A 23075-nucleotide genomic window follows, 5' to 3' on the forward strand; every position below is an offset into this window, starting at 1 on the left:
GAAGGCTACGCTTGTGTAGGAAGCTGGCAATCCAGGTGCATAGCTGAGCAGGCCAGATGCCGGCAGCTTGGAGAGAAGACTTCTGTGCCAGACCCTGTCGAAAGCCTTGGAGATATCGGGGCTGACAGCGAACGATTCTCCATGCTTGTCGATAGCTTCACCCCAGAGGTGTGTTACATACGCTAGAAGATCACCTGTGGACCGTTTTGGTGAAACCCCTACTGACGATCATGAATTAAACAGTGATCTTCTAGGTTGGTTGTTTAAAATCCGTTCCATCACCTCACAAAGTACTGAGGTGATTGCTATTGGCCGATATTTTGCCGGGTCAGACCGATTCCCTTTTTTGGGAACCGCTTGCACATTAGCTCTTCTCCAAGCCTCCGGCACACATCCCGAAGAGAGAGAAAGTTGGAACAGGCGCGTTAACACAGGAGACAGCTCCGCTGCGCACTTCTTCAGCACTATGGCTGGTATTCCATCGGGACCGCTAGCTTTCCGTACATCAAGTGATTGCAGCTCCGCACGCACATCACGTTGCCTGATTTTAATGTCAGGCATCGTATGGCCACATGAAGGTATTGTAGGTGGCAGCGCACTACAATCATCGATGACGGAATTGTCGGCAAAGAGTTTAGCCAGGAGATCAGCTTGCTCTTGCGGACTGTGAGCTAGCGATCCGTCCGGATTTCTGAGCGGTGGCAGTGAAGGTTGGCAGAAATTGTTTTGCACAGACTTGGTCAGACGCCAGAAGCTACGGGAGCCCCTAGGATGCGAAACAAGGTCATGACCAATCTGTACAATGTGCTGTGCATCCGCTCTAGTGTATGCCTTTCTACAGGACTTGGAATTTTTTTGTGTTTTGGAATTGGCATTGTAAGAAATGTTAACCATCCTCTACATCACCAATGCACCACCAACCTTGGGAACTAATATGTGATGTCCCTTGTGCCTGTAATTACACTGGTTCACTAACCCTTCAAACCGGAACACAATAATACCAAGTACTGCTCTTTTGCGGTAGAATATCTGATGAGTAGATGTTACCGACCCAGACGAGCTTGCACAAAGCTCTACCACCAGTAAAACTATTTAGTTTTTAATTGTTTTATAAAAATCCGTTTAATAAAACTTTATTTATAACTTGCTGGAAAGTTTAATTATTTAAAAGATTTATTTCTTTTAATACTACTTAAATAATTTGTTAATTGATTGTCACTGACTCAATGTCACTTTTTGATTACAGATTACAGTAATATTTTTTATATTTTGATGTGATCGTAAGACTATTTTTCAATCATTTATAATTACAACCGCTGTTATTGATCTTCTATACAGTATAAGAAAGCCCTTTTATACGCAAAAGGTACATAATCGTTGACATTTCAACGCCAATTTTGTCACTGAATATTTACCATGTAATACTTTTTAGTTATAAAATATCTTTTTATTTTAATGAAAAATACGGTCGGTGATAAATATGCAATGAGCGGTTTGAGTACAAGGAGGTCTGAGTACTACTAGCGATATACTCGTATATCTACGTCATTTCATAATTAGAGAGAATAAAATATGAGGACCTATCAAAGACCAATGCCGTAGAGGTTTGTCACGTGGCCTGTTATATTAATTGTTTGACTAATTAAGTGGAGTTGATTGCACTCTACTTACATTAAGTTATAGTTTGTTTATATTATGTTTGCGCTAGAAAGATTTTCTAAGGTTAAATGTATGGATATTTTTTTTTGTTTTATGAAAAATAATTCATAATCGTTTTTGTATTAATAAATTCATTTTCTATTTTACATTATTATCCAATGATACATCAAATTCAAATGTGAGATTTATCCATAAAACCATATATTTTTTAATGTTTACGTATACATATTTAATATATATGTACATATATGTATATAATAAATAAAGTTTAAAGACAACATGTAATGAAAACTTTTAGAATTATGTTTATAATGGCTGGTCAAACTAGAGGTTCATGCCGTTAATGCTTGGGGTTCTATAAACACAATCTTTTTAAATATTTACAATACATTTTATGCAATATATAAAGGCAATTGAATTGCTTAGTAGCTTTGATAAGTTTTTTAAAAGGCATTGAATATTTCGTTAATGTCAGGCGAAGAAGACCCAAACAACTAGTGACGTAATAAGAGTAAAATTATTAATTTAGTCTATTAGCCACTAAAGCATATGAGTTTCTATTACGACGTTGTATTAAACATTACCTTACAGATCGATAGAGCGCTCGATCCACGGATAGCAATAGTAAATTTCGCACGGGCCATTTCGCACGGCTCGAAATTCTCTTTCAAATTTTGTTAATATTTCACGTGGCGCCATCTGCGTTGAGTTCTTTTTCGCTTTTATTTCATACCTTCTGTTGTATTTTTATAAATTGTTTGCGTTATTGCAGTGAAACAGGAAGCTATAGAGAACAAGTTGAACCAAAACTGTTCTAATGATTAAATTAAGATAATATTTTAAGTGAAATACTGTCAAAGTATGTATATAATAATTAATGATTTTTAATATATCATATTCTTTTTATTTGTAGCTCGTAGACAGCCTGACAAATGACTACCTGGTAAGTGATCTCAACGATCCATACACATCAGCTCTGTAAGAAATATTAACTATCCCGTACACCATCAATGCACCGCCAACTTTCGGTACCTAAAAATGTTATGACTCTTAGTGTTAATTACACTGGCTCATTCATCCTTCAAACCGGAGCTATTAAGTATTTCTGTTTGGAGGTAGAATATATGGTGAGTGGGTGGTACCAACCTAGACGGGCTCCCACAAAGCTCAAAGCTTAAAGAAGTCTGAATCGGACCGTTTATTAAAACTAAATTCCTGTTTAGCATTTTTATTTCTTGTGTGCAAAAAAAAATATATTCTAGTGAATTGATATTATACATAAATATGCTCTATCAAAAAAAAAAACCCACTAAAAACCAATTATCGGAAACAGAAAAAGAAGAAAACAATGTTGTTAGCCTTTATCCCTTTTTAATAAACTGTCACTTGAGTATTATCGGTATTGGAATTACTGCGTTGTTAGTTTAAGTGGGGGTTGGAGGAGTGGGGGGTACCAAAACAACTGTACATTGTAATTGCTTCAATTTGCCACAAGCACAGCCACGGAGGAGATTGCTAATGACGTCACACCTCCTGCTTGTCCATTGGAGAAACTTTATATTGTACGATATTGAACTGAATTTTTTGTCGTCTAAAATTTCAATGCTCCGTTTTGGAATGTGTGAATCTCATGAATTTGTAAACTAACAACCTTTCAGGTTTAAATTTGTTAATTAATAATTTATAAAAAAACAAACTTATTAATTACAAACAACATATATAATAACATTTGTCGGAAAGAATAACATAAAACAACTTTTTATGGTCTTGATGTGTTGGTGATTTTATCTTAAAATTATCATGTATAGTTGTTTTAATTTTTCGTCTTCTAAGATCAGAAGACGTATACAGTAAAATTTATAAAATATAAAAAAATATCGTAGTCATCCCGTCTCGCTCGCTCTAAAGGTCCAGAGCATCGTGTCGCCTACCTAGCCCACAATTAACGCTCGCTTCAAGTTTTCTTGCGAGTGGAAAATAATTGCGATTGAGTTGCGAATTCCGCTTTCGCTATCTGACGCCGAGCCCTTAATTGGTGCTTAAATAGCGAATTCATTGCTGGAAAACATTTTAATAGGCCTGCCGATTCGCCTGAAAGTTTCGCTGTCCCATGGGAATGATAGGCCTATTGTGATTAAAAAAAGTTTTTTAAGGTTGTCTTTGCAATGTCGAATTCATAAAATTTAAATATTTAATCAAAAAATTAAATATTATTAAATGAAATAAAGTATTACATTTTGATACACGAATAGTACTGCTACCTACTGCTGCACGGTTGCTAAGGTTAAATTATGCCGCGGAAGAGAATTTATATATGTGATTCATCAATATACCCCAAATTCCAGGCGGTGTCATTTTCTTTCTACCTACCTTATTGTGACGTTAATTAGACAACATAACAAAATCTAAGGGTAATCATCAATCTCTTAATCGTTGCTTGGCAACTGCTCTAGTAATAAAGGAAATATCGAATCATTTACAAGAACTCGTATCTTCTAATGAATAAATCAAATCGTGAAGTGGACTCGAATCGTATTACTTACTAGACAATTTGTTATGTAATAGATAAAAATCGAATAAATTATTGGCTTATATATATATTTACAATAGGTAGGTGGAGTGAAAATAGAGTCATCTCATGGTATGCGGTAACCACCGCCAATAGACATTGGCACTGTAAAAATGTTAAGCATTGTTGACATCGAAAATACGCCACCAAACTGGGTAGCTAAGAAGTGCGCTTGCTACTGTAATTAGAATGGTCACTCACCTTAAAAACTGGAATACAAGAATAATATGTAGTGCTGTGTAGTAGTATGAGTAGTCTATGATACCTATGTAGACAGAGATACTATTAAATTAAAATAAAAAAATTCAATAACCAAGTAAATTAATTATCAGTATTGAAACGTTAAGAAGTAAATCCCAACAAATAATATTAACAAACTAAGTCTGATTCAAATTTAGATATTAGAATTCGCACAAACAGGTATCGACCGCTCCAATATTATATAATTTGAAAAGTTTTGTTTTGTTCCGAAACAAGTTAAAGGTATTATCTGTACTAAAATTTTCACAACACAAGTAGGATAATAATCGCGTCTTATTGAGATATCGAAGTACTTAAAGTTTCGTATTAAAGTTAGACTATCGGAGCTCAATTAGGAAATTTCTTACATAAAGAGTTGTTCGCAAGCAGAGTCGGTAACAAAGCAATATCATTCGAACGGATAGTGCAAAGAACAAAGAGTATTGTAAGTCATCAATGGAATGCAGAAGAAAAAAGTTCGTGGACAGAACTATTTGTTCTCGCGGACATTGATTGGGAATCGAAAAATAGAGAGTAAATGAACGCTTTCATCCCTAAGCTATTTGGAATGCCTCGTGTTCAATAAAATGGAAAATCTGAACCGATCTATTATAGTTGACTTCATGAAGGTCCAAGAAAATATGTCGTCTGTAGTAGTTCTAAAGACTTTATGAAATATTTATACACACAACTTCGTGATTGATTTTTATATAATATTTCCACAATAGGATATATGAGATAAAATTGATTGTTTCTTGTAAAAAAAGAACAAAATATTTATTAATCAATAACATATTTGTTTCCACTAACTGGCATGGGAACAGCGTGGTGGAATAAACTTCAATCATTCTCCTCAAAAAAAAGGAAAAGAGGCCTTAGCCCAGCAGTACGACATTCACAGGCTGTTACTATACAATATTTGTTTTTATTTTTATTTTATATAAAATAATAATAAGCGCACGGTTTTAAACAACAAACGTAATAAATTTTATAATAAGCAAAACGATACCGCTTATCGTTACATGGTCATTTCACTTCTGGTCGCATAATCTGACTTCACAATAGGTTCAATCTTACAAACAGCGGACAATACGCGATAGAATCGAGGACAAGTGGTAGACATTGAAAGCGGTTGAAATCGTCTCGTTAGCCTGCGATTTAGTCCGACATGAGATGCTCTTAGCAGATACAATGATGGGTAATACTACGTGTTTTATTGCTATGAACATTTTTCTTGTCCCGTTGAATGTAGAAAATGCCGACGCTAACAATTGGAGAGACTATTTTAAATGGAATCCACTAATGGTTTAAAAAAAATATACATCAACTCTAGAGAGTTCTTTTTGAAAATAGCCTTGATATTTAAAATATTTAAAGCTATTTATTTTAGTTATTCATCTCTTCGATTGAACGATCTATAAATCGATACCCATAGCATTCATATTCACGATTAACGACTGTTACAAAGTTTTGTAGTTTTTCGTACATAGAAATAGAAAACCATAGGTGGTTCGAAGTATTCAAGCTTGATGATGATGTAGAAATGATGAAACACAACCATCTATAATATATTCTATTTCATTCGCCGAATCGAAGTATTTTTATACTTTTTTTAAATATCAATATTTTTTTAAGTATCAATTCACAAGGCCAATTAATTTTCAGATATGCCAGACAGATCAATCAAATAATTTTAAAGCAAAGACATTGAGCAACAAAAGAGTTTTACAACCTCACCTAGTTAATTGAAACGGTTAAACGAACCGAGTTTATTAAAGGGAACAGTCGACTTAAGTTTCCGGCGTGTAGTTGCGACAATTAAGTTTATTTTTTCATTTAAAAAATATGAGCAAATGTAATGACAGTACTATATTTTATATATTAGGAATTAATGTTTCGGAATAAAATTCGAAGTAAGCATCAGTCAATTATTATCAATCTTTATTTGTTTCAACATGTCAAACTAAGTTTATTTATTTTGAAATTCTCAATACTTAATAAAATGCGTCCTTAAAATATTAAGACATGATATTGCTAAGGATATGCTGCTAGGATCTTCTATGAGCGTGTATAATAGGAATTAGTAATACTTGACTGATCTTAGTGAAGTTATTGGATTAAGAAGTTATTATTTATTTTATTTTACGTTTTGGTTAGAATCCTCATTTACTTCTATTCTAGTCCATCTTTCGGTTCGGTTCAGTTTCGGTTTTATACTAGGCTTAGTTTTTGATATTTTCTCTTTAAGTAAAATGAATTAAATATACTTAGAAAGTAAGTAATAAAACGTAACAAGACGCTGCTCGAATAAAAGTTGACAGTACATAGTTCCTGCGCTGTTGCTGTTCAACTATTAGGTCGTGTAAGTGTGTCCATAATTTAAAAAGTAAATTCTTTGTTTATATTTTTATAAACATTTCGTAACATTGCGGTTTTATGTAAGTCTTTGTCATTAATAAAAACTGAAATTATAATTGTTTTTTCTAATAATTTTCTTATAGCATGAAGTTAATAGATAAAAAGTATATTTTAGCAATATTTATGTTTTGTATTGTAATACAATATTTCAATTATGAACGACAGCCGTGGAATGTTATCTACCCTAGTCTTATAAATTAGTATTATACTTGATATTTCTATACTGTTAAGTTTACTTTCATAAAATAATAATAAAATTATATAAACATACATATAGGTTTTACATAAAATCATCACCATTATTTATTTTAAGTAAAATTTTCTCATATAATTAAATTTCATTTAAAATTCATTTGATAGCAGAAAACGCTGTCGAATTCTTTGATTGTGTTAATTAAATTAACTTTAATGGAAATTATTGTTTCACAGTCATTTTATTATATTTTAATTATTCGTTATTGTATTTAAAATTGCAATGAAGGAACTTGTTCTGTCGATGTGAAAATTTTATCAAGCTATCGCAAATTCAAAACTTTGTGTAATATTTTTACTCAACTTTACTGTAATGATATTTTATTACTCTTTAAATTTATAACGTAACTTGTGTAATAGTACATAGTACAATACATTCAACTTTTCAATTTGATCTTATAAACATATTCTAGTTTAGAAAACATTATTAAAGCAACTAACTTTATATTAGTAACATTTTAATCATGCAAATATAAAACGTTCGATAACGCTTGCAAAATCAAAATGAAACCTCCATAAAGTTTACAGAAGTGCCGGCTACAGCATGTTAATTTCCTTAGCAAGCAAAAAATCACATTAATAACTTTCATAATTATTATAATAAAAAAGTGTAACTTTAGCTCGATTTTATATACCCTAAAAAAATTGTAATCCTTACTTGAATATTATAAAATATTTGTATCTCGTACAACAAGATGTTTTTGTATTATTTAGTAACTTTGAGAAAAAAGTTATACTCGAACTGGTTTACTTTTTTTATAAAAATAAATGAACACTAATTTTGCTCGTTCGAAGTCGGGTCGGGTGTTTCAGTTTGTATAGCTTTCTGCTCGTCTCGGTTATTACCACCCACCTTTACGTTATTCTGTTACCAAACATCAGAATTCTCTGTATTTCCGTGTTCCAATTTCAAGGATGATTGAGCCAGTGTAATAACATTTTAGATCCCATATTTATAGTTGACAAATAGTATATATATATATATTGATAGTTTAATCATCTGTCTTCTTCAAATAAATAAGCCTGTCATTTTAATTTACTCCATTATACATATTATATACGCAGCAAGTCAACGGTTAATATTATTTCATAGAACTTCGGAATGAAGTTAGGAAGCCCAGCTGAATCGCAAGTCTAACCGTAAACTCTCATTACAATACAATAAAGTATCAATGGATTTTTTTTTTAGAGAATCTAGTGAATATTTTAGAACTCTGTATTTACGTTTATACTTTGTGAGTTTGACAATTTGTCGGCAACTTTTTTACGAAATTAGCCAAGCGATGAACTTTGGGTAGACGAATCGGATTTGCAAATGACTTTTTTTATTTTATTAAGGCCTTTTAGAAATTGAGTTCTGATAAACTTATTTCTAATGTACATATATTTTTTTTAATCTTATCTACTTACACAAATGTATTTGTACTGGGATAAATAACGCTTAATTGAAATTAATTGTTTGTTGAATAAAGAAAAAAATAAAAGGGATAAAAATATTAGAAGGTTGTTGCTAAGACACTCTTGTCCATAGACATACCATCTTTTACAAAGTAAAACTACTTATTAACAAATTATCTTATATTCAAGTACTATAACTGTTAAAGCAAGAAATGAATGTAAAATTGTAACTTTTATTACACAGGGTTAATAACTATTTTGCGGGACAACGTAAACGCTTTTGCAAAGTTTAAATAACAAGAACAGCAAACAAAGTATTGTTTTTTGGTGGCAGTATACATGATGAGTTGTTGGATGCAGGCGAAAGCTTCACCACAGTTAAAATTAAGGGATACACCAACTATTTACATGTTTATTTTATAAAATAGGTAGTCGAAAGGACAAATGGGCATCAGGTGGTCCATTTCTCCCTCCGCCTGCCTGCCGCTGTCCGATACCATAAACATTGGCGCTGTAATAAATATTAAACATTACTTCCATCGACAATGTGCCACCAACCTCGGGAACTAAGATATTATTTTCATTATGCCTGTAATTACACTGGATTACTCACTGTTCAAACCGGAACACAACAATACTAAGTATTATTGTTTGGCGGTAGTCTGATGACTGGAAACCTACCAAGTTGGGCTTGCACAAAGCCCTACCGCCAAGTAAAAATGTCAATATATATTTTTATTAATAATCAAATCAAACTTAGAAACGTAAAAAGCTATAATTAAAATGAAAATTCTAACAACAGTCTCGATAATGAAGTCAATGTTACATAATTAATACGTATTAATTAAAGAGGAAATGAAGTGGTCTAGCATTCGATGTAATTATGAGAAATCTTTACAGCAGGAAAATACTTCCACTAATATTTAATATTCATTAATATATAACTTGAGAGGGCCTGATAGATTATTGTTTTTTGTAACGAATATTTTTTTAAGTTGGAATATATTCTTAAGTTAAGCAAACGAACTTGGAAGATCGTTGTATTTTTAAATTTATGATGTGTGAGACAGTAATTGCAGATTCGATATAATAAAAACTACATGGTTAGCAACGCATATTCATAATTTCTAATTATAATTACAATGGCTATAATTTCGGGCACCGACATCAAATGGTTCTCGTCTTATCTTCGAGGTTTTTGGAGGCCATTCTCATTGATGTGAGGTCACTCAGATTATAACATAGTCGACAAACGAGTAACGAGGTGGCATTTTGTCTCCTTCATTATTTTTTATTTATCATCTCAATAGCATAATCTTTAAATTGATAGTATCACTCGACTATGACTATGACTTGCAACTTTATATACAAACTGTAGTCAAAGATATTATACATACTAGCTATATTATAGTATAGTGTAGTAATATATTATATAGTAGCTAATATTTATTTAAATTATATCTGGGTCATGTACTTGCTTGGTTTACAAACTACGGAATTGCTGTAAATGTCTCTCAATATTCCGCAATAAATGTAAATAATCCTCCTCAATTGGATATAATTAACTAAAATCTTTACCGAACGTGGTTTTTAATAATGTGTTTTTTACTTGAGACATAATCGATTGAGGCATAACCGAATGTATCGCTTTGCCCCCTTTATTGCGTCTTAAAATATATTTACCAATGAATGCCAAACTTTCATAAGTTAATTTATTATATTTCTACCTAAATGATTTGGATCACCACCACTCTAATCGGGTTGTTTTGCTTCGTATTCGCTTTGTTTTTGGATTACATTCGAACACGTCTTCAGGTATAGATCTCAAGTGAAACGGCTATCAATTTGACAGCTTATAAACCTAAGCAAAGAGTTGCTTTCTTTTACTCTCTTGTTTAATTCTTCTAATGTCATATACGTAATATGTAAGATCTGATTCGCATGACAAAATTCTTTGTTCTTCTAGCAACGTGCTACTTAACACTCCCTTTTAGCGATTGGTTTTTGATATGTCTCTAACTGATTCACCTGACGCCTTAAAACGACAATAAGCTGTTTTTATTTTGTATTTAATTTCATATTATAGCAAGAGATTTTGTGTGTATGATATATATGTAAATAAAATATCGTTAAATGTTTATTTTAATGTATTTGTGAACTGTTGTTGTGTAAAAGGTTTTTTATCTATCTTAATTTCATACAAAGGTGAATATGTATTAATTGTTATGGAGGACGGTTGAAGGTGTATATGTGTAGCGTCATCTTGCGGCGTCATATACCAAACATAATTTATAAAGCCTTTACCAGGAAAAATACATATATGTCCTAACTTAAATGCTATCGGTTTTATTAATCTCAAACAAATATATTAACCAACACAACTAAAAAATTCTGACAATATTAAATAAATCTGTAAGTCAATTAACTTCCGCATTATTTCCATTTTGTAGTTATAATAATATAACAGTTTATTGTACATCAGGGCAAAACAGTTACAGTGATAACAAATATAATAGGTAGTACAAATGACCGGCCTTATCGCTAAATAGCAATCTTTTCCAAGCAACCTCGGGGCAGAGGAAATGAAAATGGTAAAATGTTTTATATATATATATAATATATAAATTTAGATGCATGGTTTTATTTTAATTAATCTCTATTGTACAAACAGCGGCAATAAGAGCATTGGTATAAAGATATTATGAATTGTATTAAGCTAGAATAACCGTTTTGTGCTACCGTCTTAGTGAGCGCAGTGCAGTCGACTTTATGGCGTAATTTTTGCAGCCATAACCGTATCGATGCCGATAACGTTCTCCGCAGAGGATACCAGAGCCCAACACCCGCAAATTATAAGTGGGCGTACAGAAAACGACTCCTTAGGCGCCCATAATAATATCTTGGATCGAAAAATGCGAGGGGAGTTGGCAGAATTCCGCTATACGGTTCTAGCCTTAATAAGCAATGAAAATAATTTGAACTGAGTATTAATACTCGCTACACAATAATTGTCTTTATTAAAGCCTATAATTTATATAAGTAAGGCCAATGAGCCATTGTGTAGTGAATTGCAATTAATTACATAAACATAAAAGAAAATACCGTTGTGTCCTTCTGTGTATTCAGTTTTGGATCTTATTGATCACAAAAATGACACTTTCGTGGGCTGAGATAATAATTTATTTAAACTTTCTAGAGTATAATTAAATGTAAAATATCTTATTATTGGGTAATTATTCTGTCCTAATAAAGACATAAAATATCTGCAATATCGTGATAAAGTTATTAAACTTCGTTTTTTTTGTTCCCTGTACGCACTGATTAATCTTCAGATTGGCCAAATCGATTGTAATAAAATTACTATTGCACCTGTGCCCTCTGTATTCCCTTACTCTTATAGTCAGACGGCAATCTGCCATGACTGTAGAGCGATTGGTCACACAACACTTGGTCCCGTGACAAAAGGCACGGGAGTGAAAAAATCCATTTCCCCAAAAAAAAAACCTAATAACTATACTAATTTGGCATAATCATACACGAACTTGGAACTGTATAGCAGTATAAGTTAGGCAATACTTGAAAGTGGCAGTTAAAATACAAATACTTTATTTGATATGATACGATTTGATTAATATTGTAAAACATTAAGTTTTTTAATGTTTTGTAATTTTCTCTTATCTCAGATATAACAGATGTTTGTTAGGTAAATGTTTAACGCTGGTTTGTTTCAGCTTTCAAATCCACAGGGAACAGATCGTATTGTAGTCAGTACACGTCTAGACTCTATAGACGGACTCATTCATATGGTTAACGTGTACAAATGTTATAGAAAATTGTGAAAATATATGGAAAACGTGAGATATTGTTGTTTCTATAAATAGTATTGGAAATAAATGTAGATTTTTATACAAATATCTTTGTTTAAGACTGATTTAAATAATCATATCGATTTTTCTCTGTTCGTATTTAAACACAAGTTATTCTCACTACCTGATGATACCTGATACCTGACGTCAGTGACGTCACTAGAGTTTTATATTGTGTGGGCGTAATTTGATAATAAAATATGGTCACTCACAAATTGAGCTTAAGGAAAATTTACATTCAATTTAATATAATAAAAATCGAGCCGAGGAAGATGTCACAACCATTGTAGGCGTCCCATGTCATACAGCGTTGCTCTCCGACCTTTTTAATCATCACTAAGTATAGCTTGAAACACTAACGAATGTAAATAAATATGATAGTACATTCATGAATGTTTTAAATAATAAATTTAGAAGACAAATAATGATCAACGATATACATTCCTATTATCATATTGAACACCTGATTTAATTTAAATTCAACAGTTACTTTTTAAGGAAGGTTGCATTAAAAATAACGAGTTGACGAATGTTGTATTACTGGCTTCTAATTTTAAATTTTTAAACAAAATAGAACACGTAAATTTTAAAAAATAAACCCCATGTTATCCAAACAATACACAATGACGTTGTAGTTCTTTGATGTAAGCGCAGACATTACGTTACTACGAAAATGTAATTCCTCTTTAAAGCTGAGAAAAACATCTTTCACGAACTTTCACTAAACTCAGATTCACCGGCCATTGTTCCGCGCTACAAAGAAAATTTCTTAACATCGAGTGTCAGCGAAACGATAAAAAATAATGCAAATTCACTTCAGTATCCATCTCGTGAAATAATGCGCGATCGTTACATAGATAAGGGAGTTCTTCCGTTAAATCGAGCCTCTTCCATTCTTAACGACATTGCCCTTCGTTAAACAGAAAAGTGATTCAGGTAGTCGCTTGTGTTAAACGGCTTTTTTTTCATTTCTTAGGACGTTTAAAACATTTTAAGAATAAGAATTTTATATTGATATTGCACTCTGTAAGTGTCGGGAGGTACCGCGGGTGCTTCAAACTTGCTTAATGGCGAGGAAGCTGTAAACAAAATACGCACTTTAATGTTAGCAATTTTCTTATATTTCACAAAGACCTGAGCCTGTATTTTTGTTCCCTGTATTTAGTTATATGTATACAGTTTTATTTTATTATACTCTAATAACAATATCACTTAAAGTACTACAATACTTATCATGTATATTGATCACATAGGAGACATGAGATTACTTAACTGGAGGCAACATGATTTAATTAAAAGAACTGTTTAAAATAATCAAATATAAAGCTTTATTTTATATCAACACATAGCAGAGGAACAATAAAATTGAAAAATAATATATTAAGAAATACAGTAAGTAAGTAAAAAATATTTAAGTAAAGACAAAGGAATTAGTTTAATTGACGTTTAAATCATTTGCGAGATAATATTGAAGTGGAGTGATATAAATTTTTGTTCATAATTTTGATGTCGAGTCTTTATTTAAAAAACATCAGAATGCATCATCGTTTAAAAATCTTTCAACATATTATTAAATTTCATTTAAGCTTTAACTCTTTTTTCTGTCCTCTTAAAGCGATGGCTTGGTGCTTATTTTACCACGTTGCTCAACTCCCGGTGTGGGTTTAAAAAGTCAAGGGAAGATATAAATTGTTCTTAATTTGAAACGGTGAAATACCTTTGAAATAATTCAGAACGAAAATAATAATACATAATATCCACTTGATACGTAATTATGACTTGGTCAAAATGATAATTACGTATCAAGTGGATATATGAAGCCGAGATGGCCTAGTGGTAAGAACGCGTGAATCTTAACCGATGATCGTGGGTTCAAACCCGGGCAACTGAATTTTCATGTGCTTAATTTGTGTTTATAATTCATCTCGTGCTTAACGGTGAAGGAAAACATCGTGAGGAAACCTGCATGTGTCTAATTTCATTGAAATTCTGCCACATGTGTATTCTACCAACCCGCATTGGAGCAGCGTGGTGGAATAAGCTCCAAACCTTCTCCTCAAAAGGGAGAGGAGGCCTTAGCCCAGCAGTGGGACATTAACAGGCTGTTACTGTTACGTAATTATATTCTTATTATTATAAGGGTCTATTCAGAGTAATCAAAACAATTGTAACATGGCTCACTGAGCTTAAGCAAATACCTTTCCTATGTAAATGATATTTACGAACATAATATTGAAACTATTAATCATTTCTTCGGTATAAAGGAGACTATTATTACAGAAAATCTGAAAACTTGTTAAGGAATCGCGGCTATTGGACAAGATGAGGTGGCTGATATGAGATTCTACGAAATGAAGGCAACGTCAACGTTTCATTACTAAGAGTCGAGTCAATGTAATTAAAAACGCCGCCATCTTGTTTCATTGCCTTTACATTTCTTTGAGGCTCTTTACTTATCTACGTATATATATCATATGTATTTTTTTTTAAATAAAAAGACAGAAGATAAAATATAGCTGTAAATAATACAGATAATCTAAATATAATTGAATGAAGAGATTTAATTATTTGTCGAACAAAAACAAACCTGTCGATATATTTTATTATGATTATAAAAACAATTTTAATTTTGGTCTTAATATTTTATATAAATAATTTAAATATAAAATTCCTTTGTTGTTAAGCGCTTTAACACGTAAAAAATCATAAAAAAAATTCTTATAATATATTAATATGTATGAATGTTAAATTATATGTTGAATATTCAAGACTATCTTTACTTAAAGTACTTGACATTGACAATTTATAACTTCTCAGACTTAGGCATTACTTATTTCATATTACATATAAATAAATCTGGAAAGTTCGAATGACTGAAATTGTTAACGATATTAAATTTAATATAGTCATATTTATTGGGAACATTATAGATAAATGTAACGTTGGAATTTATGAAAATGTACAAAACTGGTATGTAAACTTTACTATTTGTTAAAACATTATTTAAACTGAAGCAGTATCCACTTATATTTGTTCTATATCTATGTATAATAGTATCTATTAATTAAGTCATATTATATTTGTTACATAAAATGCACAACATTTAAAGAATAATAGTATTTTTTTTACAATGTTTTGTTGTTTTAAAAAGTTGAATCTATTGTGACGTTTACTTTCATGTTGTATGTTTGATATTTTATATATGTACCTGTTACATATATTGTTATATTGTAACTCCTAGGTGTTTTACTTAATAATAATAAAATCCTGGGACATTATTTACACACGGCCATCTGATCCCAAACTAGGCAGAGCTTGTACTATGGAAACCATATAAGTGATATAGTAGATATATTACGTTTCTTCTGTAAATACATACTTATATAGATAATTACACCCAGAATCAGGACAAACAGACATGTTCATGCACACAGATGTCTGTTTTGGGTGGGAATCGAACCACGCCAACCGAATGACATGTTTGATCCAAGGCGGTATAATTATCATTCGCTTGTTTTATCATATTTATTGGGGGATAGTACAGAGCGTTTCTTTCAATTGTCATATTTTCTGTTACTTCTTTTTGCATATTTTGTTTCTCCCACAGTACATCTATCTTTTTGAATTTTTCTTTTGTCTTATAACCATCGATATTAATATCTAACAATCATCTTCTAATCGAAATCTCCAATTGAATTCGCATTATTATGTATTATAACCATTCTCGTCATCATATATATCTATCTCAACATTCACATCTCAACTGAATGCATTTACTTTTCATCCGTCACCACTATGGTGACGGATGGTATGACTATTCCAGCATAATGATCGATACATGACAAAAATAGAGTTTTTCTGTAAAAGCAAACTCGAAACCCACAGTTAAACACGAACGAAATTGACTATAATAATTATGTTATTTGATGAATACCGTAGCAAAATAAAATAAGTCGGTTTTCAACATTTCACGAGTGAGATATTAAGTGAGTTGTTACAGAATAGCACTGCTGGTCTGTTGACAGCTTCGCGTATGAGTGACAGTAGCCGCGAAATATGGAAAACTGTGTATGATATTTGAGCACATATTTTTCTGAGTTTAGACGACTGTGAAGTATCATATAATATAACATATTACTTATTTATTTAAGGAAAACAACACCATGATACAAATAATGTTGACATTAAAAATACAATATACAGACAATAGATTCAATTACTGTTTTCTATTGAATTATGCAAACCTTATAATAGTTAACAGAAGTAGCAACACACAGTTTTGAAAATTAGACTTATTAGAATAATGACAACATTTATGTCATCTATAAATAATTTATATTTTTTTTTTGAGGAAATTGATTTATAATCGTTTGAAGTCGAGAGATGATGAAAAATTGAAAAGTGATTAGTATTAAAAAATAATTTCTTGCCGTTGACATTGATAGAAGAGACGAGCAAGCATCTTAATTTTAATTTATAAGTAAATGTACACGTAAAAATGTAAATTCAAATATAATTACACCATTACATTCTACTTATTACGTTCAAGGGTCTAAACAGTGCAAAGATTTTATTAAAAAAAAAATAAGAAAATAAAAAAGTAATAGTTCCTTCTCATTGAAATGCGCAAACAGATATTCTCTATTTCCTATCTCTCAGAGTCCGATGGGACAGCAATTTGCCGGACGAAGATCAGGCGCAGGAACAGCTTTACGTGCTTTCTGACAATTTATGTACGGTAAAAGGTTAACGTCATGAAGGCAATATCAATGATGAAAATATAAGTTCTTTGGAGTCTTGTAGGTGACGTCTATTTATTTTATGTTCTTCGTTTCAATTATTATTACTGCTTTGTCTTTCAAACATCTTTTATTTTCCTTTTAGTTATTGTTTATAAGCAGCAATTTATATTTACAGTTAAAGTATTAAATATTGTAAACAACATCAAGTAGGTAAGATTTTTCTTTCATCATCATTACGACATATAAAAATATATTCTTCATTATAATATGTATAAGATAAAATTATTAATGAATATTCCTCATTTAATTAAATACATAGTAATCTAATCTACCTTCGTTTTGCGGCCGGGCGCCTCAAACTTCCTTGCTCATGCAGCGTGCTCAAACGGAGAAGTTGTGTTGAAAATTGCTAACTCGCTATCAAACTAGTAAACAATCGTTTCAAACGTAACACGCCTGTTATAGTGTAATGAGGGAGTGCGGAATCTGGTGGATGGAGTTTGTTCTTCCGTAAGACGCGATATTACCAATTAGTGCTCTGTTGCCGCTATTTTGTATTCCGTTTCAATCATGTTTTCAATATGATAAATGGTTTTATTGTTCGTTTTTTAATAAATACATTAACATTTTTTTTGGATACGTATCTATTGATTATACTTAAGATTATGTTTTTTTGATTATTTTATATTAAAAGAAGAGTTTATTGATTTTATAGTTATCTCTCTTTAACTGTTCAACTATTCATCTTATACATCTGATTTATATTTTACTTACTTTCTATTAAAAACAACAAGCTAGTGTCTATAATTGTATTAATAAAGAATTTCGAACTTTTGTGAGTGGGCCTGTGCGTATGTATATATATATATTATATATATATATACCTTATAAAAACCAATGAAATACAAAAATGAATAGGAAACGGAAATTTTTCCTCAATAGAAAACTTTATTCAAAGTATGTATTTGGTAGAAATTGATATTGACAAAGTTAGTGGTAGCTAAATTATGGATAGCTTAATGCGAAGTATACTGTTAAGGACAAAGTTGGTTCGTGCTGTACGTTAAACTGAGACGGTGCAATGGAGAAGTTTTGAGGACGTCCCAAAATTGATTTCCTGGATATTGAATATTATATTCGATTGAGACGTGAGACTAGCGTGTTCGTTCGCGAGGAACTTGTAATTAAAGCGCTAATAGATACACATATTATTATACATGTTGCAAATGTTCGAACTAAAACGACATATCTGTGCAATTAATGAAATTTCATGAGTTTCTTTTCATGAGAAAATATAGATGTGTCGATTTGACTCGTATCTAAGGATCTAAGGAACAGTAGCAACGCGATGTAATCCCAAAATCTATTTTACGGGAGATAATATCTTTGCCCGGTCGTCCCAACGAGGCATTGGCGTGGCTATTAATATTTCACTTAAATAATTTGTCTTATATTATATTTATATCAGCTTGATTAGCTAGAATTCTATAGAGCCAATAAAAAAAACAATAAATACTACACATAAGTTTTATAACAAGAAGGCTAATAAACCTTTGTTAAGCGATAATCGGGTAGCTTATAATAAAATAATTTGTTTATCTACTTTTGAAATTAAAAATAAATATTGTTCCGTGACGTCTATCCGTGATGCTCAATAGCCTATGTCTAAATAGAAGTCGCCGGCGACGCCCGTAAAATCCATTTTCTCTCGCTCAATAATGAAAGTAAATACGTGAAAGCCTATATGTAAAGGATTTACCAAATATATGCCGCCAAATAGAAAAAAAAAATCACCCATTATACCATTTCTATGTGTTCACTTTATTTTAAGCTAACTTTTTCGTTTGCACTTCCATTCATACAGTGTGATCGAGTGCAGAAGTGATTAAAACATTTTCGAATTTATTTTTATTCAATTAATATTTGCGAATTGCGATGGCCCAGTGATTAGAATACGAAATCTTAAGCGAATACTGCTGGTTCAAACCGGATGAGCTTAACTGAGTTTTTATGTGATAAATTTGCGTTTATAATTTATCTCATGCTTGGCGACGAAGAAAATATCGTGATATAATATTTCTTCAATTTACACATGAACGATCAACCCGCACTGTTGCAACACAAATTTGAAACCTTTTCCTTAAATAAAATGAGGCCTTAGTCCAGCTGTGGGTCAATTATAGACTAACAGACTAATTTAACTAATAATTAAAATATTTTAATTACTCTTTTAGTCAAAATTATAAATTTTTCACGTAAATGACGCACAATGCAAGTTTAGTTTAGAGCGGTGTTGAGTTTTGTCTCCTTGATAGTATAAAATAATTGTTACTTACGTTCGTGATCTGGTCTGTCAAAAGTAGATCTCAGCATGCCTAAAACAAAAGAGATAATAATAAAGAATGGTGCGTAGTATTCATTGTTTTTTTTTTAAATAAATTTTACGATTATTTCAATTACATAAAATGTATTACAGTACAGTAACAGTAACAGCCTGTAAATGTCCCACTGCTGGGTAAGGCCACCTCTCCCTTTTTGAGGAGAAGGTTTAGAGCTTATTCCACCACGCTGCTCCAATGCGGGTTGGTAGAATTCACAAGTGACATAATATCAATGAAATTAGACACATGCAGGTTTCCTCAAGATGTTTTCCTTCACGGTCAAGCACGAGATGAATTATAATCACAAATCGATGAAAATGTATTAATAATATAATAATTTATGCCATATGATAATAATTTGATACGTGCGAAATGACAAATCATTGCAATACATCGTTGGAACCCAATTACTACAGACTATCGAATCGACTTTAAATAGAATTCGCCTTATTCACCAATTATTCATTCTCATTGATAAAACCGGCCAATTAGTTTGTTTAGCGATGTGTACTCGTTACTATAGCAACCGGTTTATGGACGCATATGCTAATTGTTGCGTCTGTGAGACTGACACAATCACTTAGCACCTCCGTTCATGTATCGTGTGATGGAATTGTATTTGGGAGAGTTTTTAATGATTCAAATATTTTATTGAATTTTTTAATTAATTGATAGAAAATTTATATAAATTTTGCGCATTTGGTTTTGTTAAATTTGAATTTTAATATACAATCAAATCAGTTCAATTTTTTTCAAATATTTACAAATAATTAAATGCAATTGTAATTTCTATATTTAGAAAAGCGCAAAAAAGTTTACGGAAGACAGTTTTAAGGAAATATAATTGTAGTTGCTTTTTAGCATCAAGTTCTTCATGACAGTACTTTCTTTACAACTCTTTAGAATACGCGTCTCAATAGACCCTAATACTTCGTACAAATAGAATAAATGAATGAAATGGAACCGCCATGTTAAACGCATTTCGTGTTTATTTTTTACGAAATGTTTTCTAACGTAGATAAATGGAATTAGGATAATTATAATTGTTTTTTTTTTAAATATCGAACTCATATATTCTAGTTTTTTATATGGGTGATGCGTATTTTTATACCTTCGTTCTGATTTGATCAAAATGCAGATATTTATGTAAATTGTATCTAAAAGATATGAGACATTTTTTTAAATAAACATGGCACATTACGCCTAATTATTTTAGATTTTATTTCAGAATGAAAAAGAATATTCATCATTTTTGACTTTATATAAGAAAGTTTAAATTGTAAAATGAGTTGTTTCAGGAAAGGGAACAAAATAATCAACAGATATTATACGGACAGAATAAGATAACTAAAAATTGTCATAAACTATCAACTAAGCAAAAGCAAATTAAAAAAAAAGATTTTTTTTTCTGGTGTAACTGAAACGCAACCATATAATATTTCTCAAAGAGGTCATTGATCTGGACTATCACTACAAATACGGGTGCTTTTTTTAGCAAAATAAATATATTTATATTTTTTTTATTTGCAAAGCAAATTTTCCGCGTTCCGAACGGGAAACCCTCTGGCGTTACTATCGCGTGTTATTTTTGTTATGAAGTTATTGTGGCTCCGTGGTTACTGGTACGCTTGTGATGGACTATTATTATTTTCATAGAAAATAGTTATGAATCTTCAGTGTGAAATTTTGTTTTCAGAGTTCTATATGCAAACTTTTTTTTTATCAATATGTAACAGAAATGTTTATTCTTTATATCTTTTGTTCCTCTTATATCACTTGGTCAATAGCTCTTGAAACCAGCAAGCTGTTGCCGTTAGGCGGTTACAATAATTAGTGGAGTACCTACTCTAATAAGTTTCCCTATATCTTAGAATAAATAAAAATTTGAGATGTTTGAATGTAGCATAATGTTATGTATAAAATATATAAAATTATTAGTTTAATTTAAACGTCGTCACTGAGACCATAATTAGTTAAAATAATCTAAGCACTAAACTTCTTTTAAGTGGGTCAATAATCGCCATTTCGGTGCATGTTAACCCTTGAATGCTCGCGTGACTAATACCTTCGTATAAATAATGACAGTTGAGAATGGACGACAAAACTGGTCGTGATCTCTGGTCGTGAGACGTCGCACGTGTCCCGTCGGTCGGAAGTCAGTAGATAACATCACGATCAAATATGAATAGACGGTGAACGTTTAAATTGTGTTCGGAAATTTTGTAGTTAAAGAACTTTTTTTAACTACTTATTGTCTGCTTTTATATTGTCTGGCTAGCAAAGGTATTAACCTTAGCTGATTGCGACAAATAATGTTTGTTGAAAGTTCACAATTTCTACTTTCACTCATATTTTTTTGTACTGAACAATAATAGCTAGTAATATTATATATATTATATATTATAATAATAGTAATATTTAGCTTTTTTATTTTCATTTTATCGCTAAGATCATCCCTTAAATGTGTTCAAAAAAAGATTATATTTCATAATGTATTTTTTTTTATTTCATTAAATATAATTACGAGACCTTTATTATAATAGAATTAAAGAAATGTTATAAGGTTTTTGCAATAGTTACACAATTCAAGTAAACCGGTATCTGCGCAGGCGCCAGATGGTCATGAGTCAACGACTAGCCTTCGATACATTGTTGAGTTTGTTTATCTTATAATTAGTACTTTAAATCGCCTTGCAGTTTTCATTGCGTCGTAAAAATAATAAATGCACTCATTTCGTAACTTATCTTGACATTGATTGAAACTGTCAGAATAATAAGATTATTAATAAAGGCACTAAAATTCTTAAGATGGATTACAATTTTCAATGATCCATTTGGAACTTTTTTAAATTGGATTACATGTAATAAAAACTGCTATTTAATAATCTCATATAATTTAGACAAATGCATGCACGTGAAAAATGTAAATGCATGCACGTGAAAAATGTAAATGCATGCACGTGAAAAATGTAAATGCATGCACGTGAAAAATGTAAATGTATAAATCGATAGAACACGAACTTAGCTAGATCTTATTTATCAAAATTGATTCAATTGTTTAATCTTTCAATAGAAGTACAATACAGTTTAATACGTATAAATATAAATAGGTGTAGACCGTAAGACCTTAAGAAAGTGCAGGAAAATAATTGACAAATATAATCCTTGCAACATTATTGTTAACTGTACATCAAGTATAGGATATACTTTATGTAACGCAGGTCAAGTCGCGGGCGGAAACCAGTGAAGAATAATTTGACTAAATTATTTTATAAACTGTTTAAATATAAACGAAATACTAAAATTGTGTTCTTCAATACATTTATGAGATTTCTCTCAGTATTTGCAATTAAAATGTTGAGCGTCCCGCAATTATCTTCGCCTCCTTAGTGACTTTCTTTATATGGAATTATCGAGTTTATCCTCCGTAATATCTTGTAATGTATAAGGCTGTAAGGCCGTGGTCACAACATTGTGAAATGTTGATTGAACGTAAGTAAAAAGTATGTTTTACAAATAACATATTACAAATATATATGTTAATAATATT

At 31.2% G+C, this 23075-nt stretch overlaps 2 protein-coding genes across 8 annotated transcripts in view; one reads left to right on the forward strand and one right to left on the reverse strand.

Moving 5' to 3' along the window:
• The window catches only part of LOC126781669 (N-acetylgalactosaminyltransferase 6-like), a 114140-nt gene that overhangs the window by 55557 nt on the left and 35508 nt on the right, over positions 1-23075 (forward strand). The window lies entirely within an intron of this gene.
• LOC126781643 (teneurin-m) overlaps positions 1-23075 on the reverse strand; it is a 228089-nt gene that overhangs the window by 44567 nt on the left and 160447 nt on the right. For 6 of the 7 annotated variants that reach the window (XM_050506585.1, XM_050506584.1, XM_050506578.1 and 3 more), the window contains one exon: positions 19481-19519. The exons of the other annotated variant lie outside the window; for it this stretch is intronic. In XM_050506585.1, the coding sequence (XP_050362542.1) occupies positions 19481-19519 (39 nt within the window). The remainder of the gene's footprint in view (positions 1-19480; positions 19520-23075) is intronic. 7 annotated transcript variants of the gene reach the window in all.

Source organism: Nymphalis io, chromosome 4 (assembly GCF_905147045.1).
Source record: "Nymphalis io chromosome 4, ilAglIoxx1.1, whole genome shotgun sequence".
Taxonomy (NCBI): Eukaryota; Metazoa; Arthropoda; class Insecta; order Lepidoptera; family Nymphalidae; genus Nymphalis; species Nymphalis io.